Raw genomic sequence first — 15,180 nt, forward strand, 5'->3', positions numbered from 1 at the left:
CATGGTGTCAAAGGCTCGAGACAAATCCAACTTAAGCAAGACTCCAGTTTGTCTCCTGGTGTTTATCTTCCTGGCAACCTGACGAACAAGCATGAAGTTGTCGTGCAAGCACCTGCCTCTGACGAAGGCAGACTGGTTCGGGCTGACCATCTATCCCAGCCTTCCCCTCAATCTGTTGGCAACCAGCTTGGAGAACAATTTGGCGAAACTGTGCACAAGGCTAATGGGCCTGTAATCTCTGATCTCTTGCGCGTCTTGTTTTTTGGGGATCAGCGTAATCAACGCCTTGTTCAGCCTCGCAAAGCCCCTTCCATCCCCAACTCCTAACTTGAACAGGCATGCCATGATGTCCGGCTTGATAACTGGCCATGCTCGTTGATAGAAAGCTCCAGAGAATCCGTCTGGTCCGGGCGCACTATCTGCCGGGAGTTCTCTGACCGTATCCCACACTTCCTTCTCCGTAAACAGCGATTCCAGGTCTTGTAGCTCCAGTGGCTGCATCCCGACAGCGTCCAAATCAAAGGTGTGCAGCCTGGTGCGAGCAGTGCCGAGGATATCTGCATAAGCGTCCGAGAATGCCTCCACCTTCTGATCTTGTTCCGTAATGATCTCATCGCCAACCCTAATCGAGGGGATAAAATTCTTGATTCTGCGTCCGTTCGCCACTGCATGAAACAGTTTGGTGTTTGCGTCTCCCTCGCGAAGCCATCTGATGCGCGACCTCTGTCTCGCCATGGTGCGCTCCATGGATGCCAAGCCCAACACTAAGTGCTTGAGCGTCCTCCGTAACCATTGTTCTCCCGGGGACAAGCTCCTGAACTCCTGTGCCGCATCCAACCGAAAGATAACCATGTTTGCCATGGCCAGTTGCAGCTTTAGGTTACCAATCCTCCTCTGTCCCCATCTCTGCAAGGCCTCCGCCGCGTTCCTAAACAGCGCGTCCAATCTCCTGAAAGGATCTGTGATCCCACTGCCGCAGACCCACGCCTCCTTAACCGCTTCATCGAAGCCCTCCAATTTCAACCAGATCTGCTCGAAGCGAAACCGTCTCTTTGGCCTGAAGAAAGCACCCAACGAAACGTGCAGTGGTGCGTGATCCGAGACCGACGCGGAGAGAGCTTGCATCAGGGCGTCAGGATGCTGTAAATCCCAGTCAACCGATACCAGTGCTCGATCAATTCTAGACATCGTGGGAGTCTCTCTCCCGTTGCTCCAGGTGAACTGCCGTCCGTGCATGTATAGATCCTTTAGCTCGAGGTTTTGCGCGAATCTGCGGAACCTCGCCATCATGGCCCTATCAAGATTGTTGTTGTTCTTCTCCGACGCATACATAATCATTGTTAAACATCATTCACAGAGGAGTTGCAGATTGCTCACCTAGCAGCTTCACCACCTGGTGCTATGCATGTGCTTGGGAAAGAGTAGCAGATTGCTCATGGGTGATCACCGACTGATGTAGGTCCACTGTCGAGCTCGAGACCACAACACTCGAAGCTGTGATGTACCAGTTTCGCGACCATGCCACTAGAAAAGCTCTCTGACTTGAGGGCTCATTCTGAATGAAAGCATTCTGCGGAAAAAAAAAATTGGAGTGCGCAAGCAAGAGTCTGAGGAAAAGTTTTTTTCCAGCCCGAACCTAGCCCAGATTAAAACCGGGCGTATTACAGGAATCACTGAATGCCAGTAGGCAACATGATCAAAAGCAACTGCGCTTCCAGAATCAGTAAGGCTGGAACAGCAAGACGACTATATAGCTGATGGAGCAATACAATCATCACATAACGTCAGTAACATCACATAATACCAAGTGTGCAAAATAAGTATGCAAGGGCGTCGCGTTATCAACGGCCAATCCAATGTCAATATCTGAGAGCTATACTAGATGCGCACCGAGCAGGTGATGATGTGCAGACCTTTCGAGACCCTTTGTACACTGCAGCAAACCAGTCAACCAGCACATTCACCAGTGGAGGCGGTGGAGCCTTTCCCCGTCCAGACTCAAGAGTTTGCTTGTTTATACTCTGCGCTCTACAGGCGCATGCCCAGTCCTCCACCTGTTGCTTGGTCAACATCCTTCACTAGTGGCAAAGAAAAGCCTATATGTCCTGTGAGATCTGTGTTAAAAGTCGTAGGTAGTAACATCTCCTTGTATCTATACTGATGATCCTCTCAATCCGGACATGATCAGGCCAAGCCTGTCGTTTCTTGCTCCTGATCTGCTACTTCCTCATGTGCTGCTGATGTTTCTTCCTCGAGTTCTGGGGTTGCATCGGGTACAGGATCAATCGGGCCCTGCGGAGTGCCGAACAGGGTGGAGAATATCTGCCTGTGGCACTCGTCGCAGAAACAGAAGTACGAGAAGTGGCCTTCGTCCAGGAGCTTGTGAACCGTGGCTCCTGGAACCATCCTACGGACAAACTCAGTTGCCGATGGAGGCACCACCCGGTCATCCATTCCCTGTTACAAAAAAATAATGAATGGAGTTCAGTGCTGCTTCAGGAATAATAGGACAAATGGGGATGCAGGCTATAGGATTGATCAAGCAGTATATCGATTGGACAGTAGCAAAGATGACATGTTGTGCTAATTTATGTGCAACAATGCCCATTTATCAATTTTACTGCCATTTGAGATTCATTCTGAGTACATAGGCAAGTCATTGCTGTCAATATCAACAGGTAGACCTTGAGCTTCCTAATCATGCAATGCATGACCATTTCAACTATAATTAAATACATATGCAAAGTCCTTGTGCTGTTATAATTCATTTTCCAAACAAATTTAACCAATAGTAAGGTTGTTCAACAACAGTCCTCGTGAAAAGCAGCTGAACAGTATGTTCTACTAACCCCAGCCACTGTCATTCAATTAGAAATCAAGCTGAAATATCCATATTAGTTGGACTAACAACAACTGTACACGAATATGCCATCTCGATTCGAAATCAACAGTTATTTCTAGCAAACAGATTACAAACCTGCCATATGTGTATTGGGTCCAGAAATCCCACCCACTCTAGTTCAGTGTGGCTGAACAGGGACATGATCAATTCAAATAATCACTGATCCTCTTTCTTCTGCATTTGAATGTCAGACAGGCTGAAACCCCAATCAGATACTTGCATCACAGCTTCCTCTACAAATGGTTGCGCATCTGCCTGGCGCACAGACTCTGCAACATCCTTTTCCCAGGATGCATTGAACATAGGAGCTTCCAGTAAAGTTTTATCCTGAGCAATGCACAAAAGAATAGCATTTGGCATGAAAAAGGTATATGCTCAAGCTCAGCAAGTTATTACTGGTTTCAGGCTTTGTCAAAGGAATGCCATGGATATAATTGAACGAATCAGTTACTAGATGCTGCTATCCTTTGTGGAAGTGGAACTGATGCTGCAGTTATGTTATTACAGGGAAACCAATGCATTAACAGCAATTAAACGACAGTTCACTCAGGAGCTCAAGCCCAAATGGATGTATCTATAGCATTCTTCTGGGTCTTATATTGGGTACAAATCATACAAAAGTTTCTCTTTTCCTACAAGGAGATCACTGGAGAGTCAAATCATACCAAAAAAAATGTGATGTTATATTTTTCTATACAGAACAGAAGTTTCTCTTTTCCTAACTACAATGTGTGGCCTACTCTTGTATCATCGTCCGAGGTACAAGATACGCCAGTACAAATCCTGCATCTGATTCATTTGTGGATAATAAGGGAAAATGGTATACCCAGAACAGATTCGACATAGCATTTGCACCTGACGATTGTAAAAAAAACTGGTAACAGCATACCTTCTTTCCCAGTGACAGTGATAACCAACTCTCGGGCTGTCCTTGCTTTCCAGAAAGGAAGCTCCGGTGATAGAAGAGCCACAATAGTGATGGGAACCTCCGAGCTAAAATGTGAATTAGTTTCCTTTTAGTTGACCACCTGCCCATATTTTACGCTTCTCATCTTTGCTCATCTTGGAGTCATATGGATTTGCCATAGGGGCAAACATTGCTGCACCTGGATTTAGGAGAATGTGTCAACCATGAGAATTCTATCATAAGTGTAAAATATCACAAAAACTTCAACAGGAAATGTAAGCCTGCGTTCTTGCAGACTTGGAATATACAACCAAAAATGATTTTGACTGATCATAATGATAGACATGGAATTAAAAACATTGTTACTATGTCTTGACAAACTAAGGCACCAGAGAAGGAACAGGCATACAGTGCTCCGAATTAGAAGCATATCCAAATCTTCTACTTAATGAATAAAAAAATAAGATTTTCATTTAAGAAAGATTTAGAAGATATTTGAACAGTTTGGTCATCTGATTTTACAACCATGGGACAGGACTATGAACAGAATACTCCATAAGAACATAGCAAAGCATCCAGGGTCGGGTACCTGCCACTCGGTCAGGAATGTATCGAAGAGCACTCCAAGCATGCATGCCACCTCCAGAATAGCCTACAACCCAGAACTTGTCCACAACCCCGAGGGCATCAGTCAAATGAAGCATGTCCAATGCAGAAGAATTGAGATTTCGGCCTGGATGAGGATCACTTTCAACAAAACCAGGAAGATCATGGGTCACAAGTCGTGCCCCAAATTCCTCTAGAAGTGATGTGCTGATTCCAGGGATTCCTGCATAGAAAGGAACAGAGTGGATAAAGAATGCAGCACCGTGCCAATATAATAGCCCAGAAAGAATGTAACAATTGTCCTCACCTGCTAGCCTTGACGAAAGAAAAGAATGGGGAGCAGTGAAAATCTTGCCCTGTCAGCTGAAATTCCTTTTTCTTCATAAGCCAGATGCCGTCCATCAGGAAGTTGAAACCTTTTAGCGTTCGGGGGGCTTATGTAGAGTTTCTTCGGTTGCTCTACTGGGGTTGGGGTATCATCGACACTTCCCACACCTAATACTGCATAGGAAGAGTGTCACTAATGAAGCAATCAATTCAGTTAAGCAGGAGCAGTGCATTTACTTCTACAGGTAGATACTGCTACACACTGGTGAATGAAATACTTCGTACAAGAGACTTATACTGTTGCCTGGTGCAATGAAAAAATGATAGTGCAATACCAAACAGAGTAAAGTTGACATACAAGAATTCGCAATGGCACATAATATGTTTTTTCTCTTGCCCAACAGGTTAACAAGAATGGAGTCATGATAAACTAGACAAATGAACAAAATGCCTAACGTTGAGACATAACAACACCTGCCAAGCAAGAAGCTTTATGTTTATCACCACAAAAATCTCATAGGTATGCCATGGCTGCCTCCTGCGCTACAAACACTGATTCCTACAGCTGGTGGCTGACGAAGCACAAAGCTCTGGTGCTAGTGTCTTCCTGATCTTGTTTTGATACTTGGATAACATCCGAAGGAATTCATGAAGAAACAAGACGAAGAAACCTTCCGGAGCTTTTTAACCAGTTTCCCACTCCTCGGGATGTAAGCAACACTTTACTTCATTTGTTTTCATTTGGTTTGGGAATTCTCTTGTAGTCATAGCTATTTATGTCAACCTTCTTCTGCAAAGCCTATAATACAGAGAGAGAGGTAGCTCATCAGTCAGACCAATCATGAAAAAATGGCAGACCTCGTTTCTTCCACAACGATGAAGACGACATTACCTTCAGTTCATCCTCTAGTGAGAGATTCTTAGGCTTATATGCCCCTTCCACTGGTCCTGTTCGGCTCAGAGCTTTTGTTGTCTCTACAACCTCCCATTCTATATCCTCCTTTTCCTTTGTTACCTCTTTGCTGCAATACAAATGAACTAGCACCATGAAACATGTGAAACAAAAGGATGACTATATACAATTCGAGAATAAGCGAGCATCATAGTTTTGGCCAGTGCAGAAAGGTGAATAACTTACCCTCCCTGTATAAGATGACCTAGACCGACGGCACCAAACACTGTCAAAGAAATGAGTGGAAGGCCATATCGAACAAATGGATGTTTTCGTCCCCATCGTTTGAATTGTGAGGCTTGTTGAGCAATCCTAGCAGCTGGTTCCTCAGGGTCAACTTTCTGAGTTGTATTCATCACGGAATTTGACCTTTTCAATGTAACTGCCACGATAACAGAAGGTCCACTCAAGATTATAACAGTTGATAATAGAACAATATCAGGAATAGGAAAAATGGCATGTTTTATGCCCTAGAGTAAAACAGTTTATGATCATTCAAATTGTCAGATTAGCATGTAGAATGCACTTCATGCACTATTGAATTAAGATCCAATTATGCAGAAGTTTTAGACTGCATTAAAAGCCCCAAATTATTAACAGGGCCCAATAAGCAGCGGATTGTCACAGTACTCAAAACAATCTTTCATGACTAGACAGTGGAGCAGATAAGGTTTTAGCAAACAGTATATCATGATATGTCTAAAACACAACAATGAGTCAACAACTGCCTGCACAGTTGAAGTTAGACATAAATGTCAAGTAGATGCAGTATTTCCATGGGGTTAACTATACCCTTCCTCATAAATCCCCTACAACTAACTCAAACTGTTTGGCACACAGGTTAACACAAAGGTGTTTCAACAATAAAAACGTGAATTTTTTTTCATAGCACATGACATTTTCAGCGGCACTTTCGATTCAAGATATATCAGCAATAAAAATTTAGGGTTCCTTTGATTCATAGGATAGGGAAATCATAGAAATAGGAAAAGTATAGGATTGAAATGTCATTGCTACTTGAATCCTATGGGAAGATGAAATGTGTTTGATTGTAGTAAAGAAAATTTTCCATGAGGTATGACCTCATTGTTTTTTTCCTATAGGATTTAAACTACAAGATTCCTATAGGATTAGTTCCAATAGGAAGCAAACAACATGTGTAGGAAATTTTCCTATAGAATTCAAATCCTACACTATTCCTATGCAATTCTTATGAATCAAAGGAGTCCTTAGTCTTTATAGAACCTGGGCACATAGCTTCGACACTTGTTTTTATCATGACACGCAGCATTACATGAAAAAAGAATATCTCATACTCCCTCCGTCTATAAATAGATGACTGAGGTTTGCCTAAATCTAGATGTATCTAGACACTAAATAGCTACTAAATAGCTTCTACATATATTCATATTCAGATAAATGTCAGACATCTATTTATAGACAGAGGTAGTACGTTATTACAAAAATAATTTTGATCGGGAACAGAACTCGCGCATCACTATAGGAACAAGAATATATCATCGGTTACAAAAGATTGTTTTGATCAGAAATACGAATATCTCACGCAGCATTATATAAACAAGAACATTTGCAAATGCTCAAACACATCAACTCCTATCGCAATAGGAACATTGGTATTTTCAAGCTAAATATTCTCAAGTAGCAGAATCAGTTTAGCGTCAACAAAATTCTGCGGACGATAAACCATTGAAGCATCCTTGAACCAGTCGAAATAAGGGCATCCATAACAAAGGAAGTGACAGACCGCGCTTAAATATCTTTCCAATTTGAAATCCAAAACCATATTCATCTACATACATATATATTCAGCCCAGATCCGCGGTGAATTCAGATATAGAACGTACCCTACATGTGATTTAAGATCATAACCTATATATTAGTGAACTGTCGAATGGAGTTATGAGATGATGGGATACACACAGCTTGCCAGCCTCACCAACAAAGAAAACTGGAAATGCACTTCAAATTCAATGAGAAAAGAAAGGAAAATCACTGGTAGTGCTCAGCAGTCAGCAGGGGCAAATGTTGCACGCTGAACAGCAAATGCATGTCAAGAATGCCACAGTGATAGGCAGAGAGCAAGGTCCAGATTGGTGTGCAGACCTGGGCAGCTTATAATAATGCAATCCTGACATCCTAAACAACACCAACGGTAGGCAATATAAACTGCCAAGCAAAATAGTAGCATGAACACAGAACTAATCACCACAAGACAACAAATTCTAATCCGTACAGATGCTAACAAAGCTAAATCAAGAACTCTAGGTCATTCATCTAGCAGTAGATGGGGAGAGGACGGGACGAACTGGAATAGGACGTACAAGAGAAAATTTCAGGTCTGCCGGCGAAGAGGGGCGCCGGAAGAAGCTTGGTATCGGTGGCGTCAGATGCGGAGGCGGCGGCGCCGCCAGTTGTGGAAGGAGTGTCCTCGGCCGGGAAGAAGAAGTCGTCCTGCAGGCTGTTTTTCTGCTGGATGGATAAGCAGCCGCCGCCGCCGCCGCCGTCGCGCGAGTGTAGATCGGGTCGTGGGCTCGTGGCTTTTGGACGTGGCTGCGAGCGCCGTGTCCCGTGGGTTTTCTGGGGCTGAGCTCAGGGTGCAAGCGGACTCGGGCCGTCTGCGGCGCCCCACAACCGCCCCGCAAATAATCGTGCGCGGACGCCCGGAGTAGACATGATTATTTATGTTGGATTAAGCGGCTAATCACAAGGCCCACTTCCAGGCCCGCATAGCCGAGTATCGAGCACAGCGACCTTCCGCCATGGCCGCTGTCCCGGCGCGCTAGAGACCACCATCGTTCTTCCTTCCTCTATCTCGAACCACGCTGAGCGAGGCGTCGATTCGCTCCTCAGACAGGGGCGCGCCCTGCCTAGGAACGGCCGTGGGCGGCGCCGCCCATGCCGGCACGAGTGCCACAGGAGGAGGTGGAGGGAGGGGGGCCTTGGCGGAGGTGCAGAAGATGGTGGAGCGCGCCTGGCCATCTTGGCTAGCGCCGGGCGCCAGAGCTCCTCTTCCTGCTCCGAGAGATGGACCTCCGCCAGGCCACCAAGTACCAGATCGGCGCGGGGAAGGGGGCGGGGCGGGCCGGGAAGGCTGGTGGCGCAGAACGGCAGAAGTAGCACAGATCCCTTCAGGCTTCAGATGTGTGCACGTTGTGTGGGCTTAGGCGGGGGCCCGCCTAAATGCTTTCGGATTTTGTGGACTGTTGCGGCATCCTGCTTATCAATTGAGGCACAAGTGGCACATCTGTGGGCCCCCGCATCTTGTCCCACTTGCACCCTGAGGCTGAGCCCGCCGGAGACCGGCCTGCCACCATCGGAGCCGCTGTACTGGGTTTCGGCGTCCAAATAATGGGCCTCCGTCCAGCTCAATCCGGGTAAGTCGTCTGCTAATCCAACGCTCAAATTGCGAGCGTCTACACTCCTACAGTATTTCTACAATTGTACTCCAGTAGCGTTGTTCTCAAAAAAAAAAATACTCCAATGGCATGTCAGCCAGCTTCGCCGTCTCCGGCATGCCTCGAAAGCGTCGTGTCGCCTCGCCCTGCTCCGGCCGCCTGCTCTGGCCGCCGGGGAGCCACAAGTGTGCAAGAAACAGTTCAAGTCCGCAAGAGTACGGGGTAAGATATTTTTCCCAATCAGAACTTGACCCAGATTAACCACGGCGTACATCAGGAATCACGAGGGCCACAACACGAAAGCAGTAACATTTCTGGAAACAGGATGGCTGGAAGCCTGGAACAGCAAGGCCACTATCATAGCTGACGGGGCAACACAACCATCCCATTACATCATGACATCACATAGTACATACAATTGTGCAAAATAAGTTATGCAAGGGCGTCGCGTTATCAACAGCCAATCGAATGTCAATATCGGAGAACTACACTAGAGGGGCACCGAGCAGGTGATGTGCAGCAGACCTTCTGATCGAGACTCTTTGTACATTATAGCGAACCAGCGCATTCACCAGCAAAAGCCTTCTCCCGTCCAGACTCCAGAAGTCCAGAGCTTTGTTCATACTCGCGGGCGGGCGCTCTGCAAGGTCAGCATCCTCCACTAGTGGCAAAGAAAAGCCTATCTTTTCCTGTGAGGTCTGTGTTAAAAGTCGTAGGTAGTAACGTCTTCTTGTATCTATACTGACGATCCTGAAGATCAGGCTGAGCCTGTTGGTTCTTGCTCCTGTTCCGCAGCTTCTTCCTCATACGCTGTTGTTGTTTCTTCCGCGAGTTCTGTGGTCGGTTCGCTGGTTTCGGGTACGGGGTCGATAGGGCCCTGCGGAGTGCCAAACAGGGTGGAGAATATCTGCCTGTGGCACTCGTCGCAGAAACAGAAGTACGAGAAGTGGCCTTCTTCGAGGAGCTTGTGAACCGTGGCTCCTGGAACCATCCTCCGGACAAACTCGGTCGCTGAAGGAGGCACCACACGGTCATCCATTCCCTGTTAAAAAAAAAAATTAATGAGTTCAGTGTTTCAGGATGAACTTAGCCAAGTGGGGATGCAGAAGGTATAATTCGAAGGACAATAGGACTCATCAAGCAGTATCTTGATTGGACAGTAGCAGTTAATTGCATCCAATAATGACATGTGCTAGTGCAAGTCATTGCTGTCAATATCAACAGGTAGACCTTGAGCTTCCTAATCATGCAATCCATGACCATTTCAACTAGTATAATTAAATGCATATGCAAAGGCCTCCTTGTGCTGTTATAATTCATTTTCCTAACAAATTCAACTACTAAGGTTGTTTAACAATAGTGCTCATGAAAAGCAGCTGGACAGTACGTTCTACTAACCACAAGGCACTGTCATTCAACTAGAAATCAAGCTGAAATATCCATATAGTTGGAGTAACTGCAACTGTACACGAATATGCCATCTCAATTCGAAATCAACAGTTATTTCTAGCAAACAGATTACAAACCTGCCATATGTGTATTGGGCCCAGAAATCCCACCCACTCTCGTTCAGTGTGGCTGAACAGGGACATGATCAATTCAAATAATCCCTGATCCTCTTTCTTCTGCATTTGAATGTCAGACAGGCTGAAACCCCAATCAGATACTTGCATCGCAGCTTCCTCTACAAATGGTTGCGCATCTGCCTGGCGCACAGACTCTGCAACATCCTTTTCCCAGAATGCATTGAACATAGGAGCTTCCAGTAAAGTTTTATCCTGAGCAACGCACAAAAGATTAGCGTTTGGCATGAAAAAAGGTGAATGTTCAAGCTCAGAAAATCATTACTAGTTTCAGGCTTTGTAAAGGAATGACATGGACATAATTGAACAAATCAGTTACTAGATGCTGCTATATGTGGAAGTGGAACTGATGCTGCAATTATGCTATTACAGGGAAACCAATGCATTAACAGCAATTAAACGACAGTTCACTCAAGAGTTCAAGCCCAAATGGATGTATCTAGAGCATTGTTCTGGGTCTTATATTGGGTACATAAGATCACTGGAGAGTTAAATCACACACACACACAAAAGCGATGTTATATTTTTCTATATAGAACAAAAGTTTCTCTTTTCTTAACTACAATGTGTGGCCTACTCTTGTACCATCGTCCAAGGTACAAGATACCCCACTACAAATCCTACATCTAATTCATTTGTGGATAATAAGGGATAATGATATACCCAGAACAGATTCGAGATAGCATTTGCACCTGAAGATTGTAAAAAACACCGGTAACAGCATACCTTCTTTCCCAGTGACACTGATAACCAACTCTCGGGCTGTCCTTGCTTTCCAGAAAGGAAGCTCCAGTGATAGAAGAGGCGCAATAGTGATGGGAACCTCCGGGCTAAAATGTGCATTAGTTTCCTCTTAGTTGACCACCTGTCCCATATTTTACGCTTCTCATCTTTGCTCATCTTGGAGTCATATGGATTTGCCATAGGGGCGAACATTGCTGCACCTGGATTTAGGAGAATGTGTCAACCATGAGAATTCTATCATAAGTGTAAAATATTACAAAAACTTCAACAGGAAATGCAAGCCTACGCTCTTGCAGACTTGGAATATACAACCAAAAATGATTTTGACTGAACATAATGATAGACATGGAATTAAAAACATTGTTACTATGTCTTGACAAAACTAAGGCTCCAGAGAAGGAACAGGCATACGGTGCTCCGAATTAGAAGCATATCCAAATCTTCTACTTAATGAATAAAAATAAGATTTTCCTTTAAGAAAGATTTAGAGGATGTTTGGACAGTTTGGTCATCTGATTCCACAACCATGCGACAGGACTATGAACAGAATACTCCAAAAGAACATAGCAAAGCATCCAGGGTAGGGTACCTGCCACTCGGTCAGGAATGTATCGAAGAGCACTCCAAGCATGCATGCCACCTCCAGAATAGCCTACAACCCAGAACTTGTCCACAACCCCAAGGGCGTCGGCCAAATGAAGCATGTCCAATGCAGAAGAATTGAGATTTCGGCCTGGATGAGGATCACTTTCACCAAAACCAGGAAGATCATAGGTCACAAGTCGTGCCCCAAATTCCTCTAGAAGTGATGTGCTGATTCCAGGGATTCCTGCATAGAAAGGAACAGAGTGGATTAAAAATGCAGCACAGTGCCAATATAATAGCCCAGAAAGAACATAACAATTGCCCTCACCTGCCAGCCTTGACGAAAGAAAAGAATGGGGAGCAATCAGTGAAAATCTTGCCCTGTCAGCTGAAATTCCTTTTTCTTCATAAGCCAAATGCCGCCCATCAGGAAGTTGAAACCTTTTAGCGTTCGGGGGGCTTATGTAGAGTTTCTTCGGTTGCTCTACTGGGGTTGGGGTATCATCGACACTTCCCAGACCTAATACTGCATAGGAAGAGTGTCACTAATGAAGCAATCAAATCAGTTATGCAGGAGCAGTGCATTTACTTCTAAAGGTAGATACTGCTACACAGTGGTGAATGAAATACTTCGTACAAGAGACTTCTACTGGTGACTGGTGCAATGAAAAAATGATAGTGCAATACCAAATAGAGTAAAGTTGACACACAAGAATTCGCAACGGCACAGGATATGGTTTTTACTTTCTTTTTCCCTTGCCCAACAGGTTAACAAGAATTGAGTCCTGATAAAACTAGACAAATGAACAAAAAGCCTAACGTTGAGACATTGAAGATTGAACAAGACCTGCCACTTAGCAAGCAAGAAGCTTTATGTTTACCTGAGACCTGACTACTATAATATTTTTGAAGGATTAAATACTATAATAGGCAAAAGATATTAGTAATAGAGGGCATACAACCCAAGTAAGCAGCTAGCCAGCTAGGCGACTCAACACTAAAACAATTGACTGCCCATAACATTATCCATTAGGCTGACTTGGTAGCTATATCAGAATTTTAAAAGAGAGTGATTTTTAGAATCAACAGAAGCTCATTCATCCGTCTACTATTGAAGAGATAATTACAGATAAATCGGAGAAGGAAGTGGGCATAGAACCAACCCAGAGCCAGGACCAATACTCAGGACTGGTCATTTGGCACACATGTGTGCAGCACGATTAGCTCCGATGGTTTTAAGAAGAGACCGTGACGATCTTCTATTTAGAATCAACGGAAGCTCATGCATTCATCCGCCAAGAGAAAATTGTAATTGTGCGGAATAAACTGAAGATGGGGTCAGCAAAAGACAGTCTATGCTGAGGACTAGGCTGTACTGCCTTGCCTTTCTACCTAGCCAACGAATGTTTGCCGAATCACACTAGGCGGTAGGCATGGATCCCACATTGCGACCTTTTGTCCTCAACATTGACGAAAAACAAAAGCCGTGCAGAGGACTGATTTTGAAATCCGAAGCAAACCCTCGGGGGTGGGGGAAATCAGCACACAGTTCGCGTTCCCAGAGCCGGTCCGTTAGATCCAGCAAACACTGGGCGCAACGCGCGTACCATGGCGCGCGCGACCCACGCTGGACGCTGTGCCGGAGGCGGGGGAGAGACGCGCTCGCGCGCGCGCGAGGCAAGAGCAAGAGCGGCGGGCGGTTACGTACCGAGGAGCGCGACGAAGGCGACGGCGGCGACGACGGCCCAGCACCGGGCGGGGTCGCGGTCCTCGGGGAGGAACTCGTTCATGAAGCTGAGGCGCTTGCCGGCGGCGGCGGCGGGGCGGCGCAGGCGGCGCGCGAGGTCGCTGTCCTCGGCGCCGGCGAGGCTCTGCGCGGCCACGTCCCAGACGCCGAGCCCCAGCTCCCGCAGCATCTCCGCCGTCGACTGCGCGAACCCCTTGGCCTGCTGCGCCCACCCCTCCTCCGGCTTCGGCTCCTCGTCGTCGTCGTGCCCGTACCAGCCGCGGGCCGAATTCGGCGCCGGCGCCGCGTCGCCGACGAGCGTGGCCAGCTCCTCGTGCCACGTCATCGTCGCCGCCGCCGCCATCTCGGCGCCGATCGCTCCGCGTGCGTTTGGTGGGGTGCGTGCAGTGGGAGAGCGAGCGAGCGAGTGGCGAGTCACTGGAAGAAAGAAAGAAAATGGGGTTGAAATTGAAACGGAGGCGAGGCGAACAGGAAAGTGTAGCGGGGGGCTGGTGGGTGGGCCCCGCCGGCGGGTATGGGTATGTTGTTTTGTCCTGGTTGGTTGGTTGTTCTTGGGTTGCTTTCGTGGACGCAACGCAGGCGGCAGCGGCACACGGATCTGCGCCGCAGGATGTGAGGATTGAACGGCAACCGCTGTTAAATGGGCGGTTGGATGCACGCGGAACGGCCTATGGGGTACCCTCTCGTTCGTACCAGCAGATGCAATGTGTGATAAAAATAATTTTGCTAGCCTACTTTCGAGAAAACTTCACCAAGGAGCAGCAACAAAGATGAAAATAAAGCCTTTTTTTGGAAAATCTCAAGTAAAATTTGATTAAACTTTAAAAAAATCAATGAAAATAATATTATATGGACATCATATGAAAATATGGTTCATGAGTGTATCCAGTTATATTAATCTCGTATTATACATGTTACTGATTTAATACGTGGTTTCTCTTTTATTAAAAAAACCTTCCTGCTAATTGCAACGGAGGTAGTATGCTTGAAGATAAAAACACACGTTGGATTATCCGATATCTATCTCTCGCAGCATTCTTTCATCCAGCTTTATAAATAAAGTAACCACATTTATATAAAAGGTTCAAGTGTAAATCAGAAAATAAAAGGAGCATATTGGGGCAGCATTACAAACATGCCCAACTACCACATGATAAGCGTGGTAAGCAACCAAAAGAAGGACATGCCCAACAATAATAAAATAGGTGATGACACAACTCCAAAAGAAAGTGGAGCTCAATGGCTTGTATGTGTATAGAGAGGCGACCGCGATGCCACAACCAGAGAATTATCAATCACGTCTAGCTAGTTCCTGCGGTGATGCCGAGAGAGGGTCTCGGTATCACTGATGCAAGAATGTCAACAACAACAAAATACAAGCCAAAAGGTGATATTTGTTGTGAAGTGTATA

General features: G+C 45.8%; 3 protein-coding genes across 3 annotated transcripts; all 3 read right to left on the bottom strand.

The window, feature by feature from the left end:
- Positions 1 to 2,184: 2,184 nt before the first annotated feature.
- LOC139830193 (uncharacterized) lies at positions 2,185 to 4,817 on the bottom strand. Its single transcript, XM_071818196.1, has 7 exons — positions 4,727 to 4,817; positions 4,399 to 4,638; positions 3,931 to 4,008; positions 3,729 to 3,757; positions 3,063 to 3,229; positions 2,622 to 2,694; positions 2,185 to 2,457 (listed from the first exon to the last, which is right to left on the bottom strand). Exons 1-7 carry the CDS (start codon positions 4,815 to 4,817, stop codon positions 2,185 to 2,187), a joined length of 951 nt encoding a protein of 316 aa, XP_071674297.1.
- LOC127295860 (uncharacterized) lies at positions 4,782 to 8,785 on the bottom strand. Its single transcript, XM_051325859.2, has 5 exons — positions 8,037 to 8,785; positions 5,881 to 6,076; positions 5,635 to 5,764; positions 5,217 to 5,541; positions 4,782 to 4,916 (listed from the first exon to the last, which is right to left on the bottom strand). Exons 2-4 carry the CDS (start codon positions 6,048 to 6,050, stop codon positions 5,470 to 5,472), a joined length of 372 nt encoding a protein of 123 aa, XP_051181819.1. The 5' UTR covers positions 6,051 to 6,076; positions 8,037 to 8,785; the 3' UTR covers positions 4,782 to 4,916; positions 5,217 to 5,469.
- A 651-nt stretch (positions 8,786 to 9,436) lies between these two features.
- On the bottom strand, positions 9,437 to 14,162 carry LOC127295859 (uncharacterized). The gene is made up of 6 exons (XM_051325857.2): positions 13,731 to 14,162; positions 12,351 to 12,548; positions 12,027 to 12,266; positions 11,420 to 11,637; positions 10,637 to 10,888; positions 9,437 to 10,152 (listed from the first exon to the last, which is right to left on the bottom strand). The coding sequence occupies exons 1-6, from the start codon at positions 14,110 to 14,112 to the stop codon at positions 9,868 to 9,870; spliced, it is 1,575 nt and encodes a 524-aa protein (XP_051181817.1). The 5' UTR covers positions 14,113 to 14,162; the 3' UTR covers positions 9,437 to 9,867.
- Positions 14,163 to 15,180: the final 1,018 nt, after the last annotated feature.

The sequence above is a fragment of the Lolium perenne genome, chromosome 4 (genome assembly GCF_019359855.2).
Source record: "Lolium perenne isolate Kyuss_39 chromosome 4, Kyuss_2.0, whole genome shotgun sequence".
Taxonomy (NCBI): domain Eukaryota; kingdom Viridiplantae; phylum Streptophyta; class Magnoliopsida; order Poales; family Poaceae; genus Lolium; species Lolium perenne.

Coding starts and splice junctions, on each gene's coding strand:
- LOC139830193 (XM_071818196.1), bottom strand. CDS start 4,817: ATGGACGGCATCTGGCTTATGAAGAAAAAGGAATTTCAGCTGACAGGG. Junction 2,695..3,062: donor ATGCAGAAGAAAGAGGATCA/GTGATTATTTGA, acceptor TTGCATGATTAG/GAAGCTCAAGGTCTACCTGT. Junction 2,458..2,621: donor AGAATGAATCTCAAATGGCA/GTAAAATTGATA, acceptor TTTTTGTAACAG/GGAATGGATGACCGGGTGGT.
- LOC127295860 (XM_051325859.2), bottom strand. CDS start 6,050: ATGAATACAACTCAGAAAGTTGACCCTGAGGAACCAGCTGCTAGGATT. Junction 5,765..5,880: donor GGTCATCTTATACAGGGAGG/GTAAGTTATTCA, acceptor TTTGTATTGCAG/CAAAGAGGTAACAAAGGAAA. Junction 5,542..5,634: donor CACTAGAGGATGAACTGAAG/GTAATGTCGTCT, acceptor TCTGTATTATAG/GCTTTGCAGAAGAAGGTTGA.
- LOC127295859 (XM_051325857.2), bottom strand. CDS start 14,112: ATGGCGGCGGCGGCGACGATGACGTGGCACGAGGAGCTGGCCACGCTC. Junction 12,549..13,730: donor CGCCTTCGTCGCGCTCCTCG/GTACGTAACCGC, acceptor CTTCCTATGCAG/TATTAGGTCTGGGAAGTGTC. Junction 12,267..12,350: donor TCTTTCGTCAAGGCTGGCAG/GTGAGGGCAATT, acceptor CTTTCTATGCAG/GAATCCCTGGAATCAGCACA.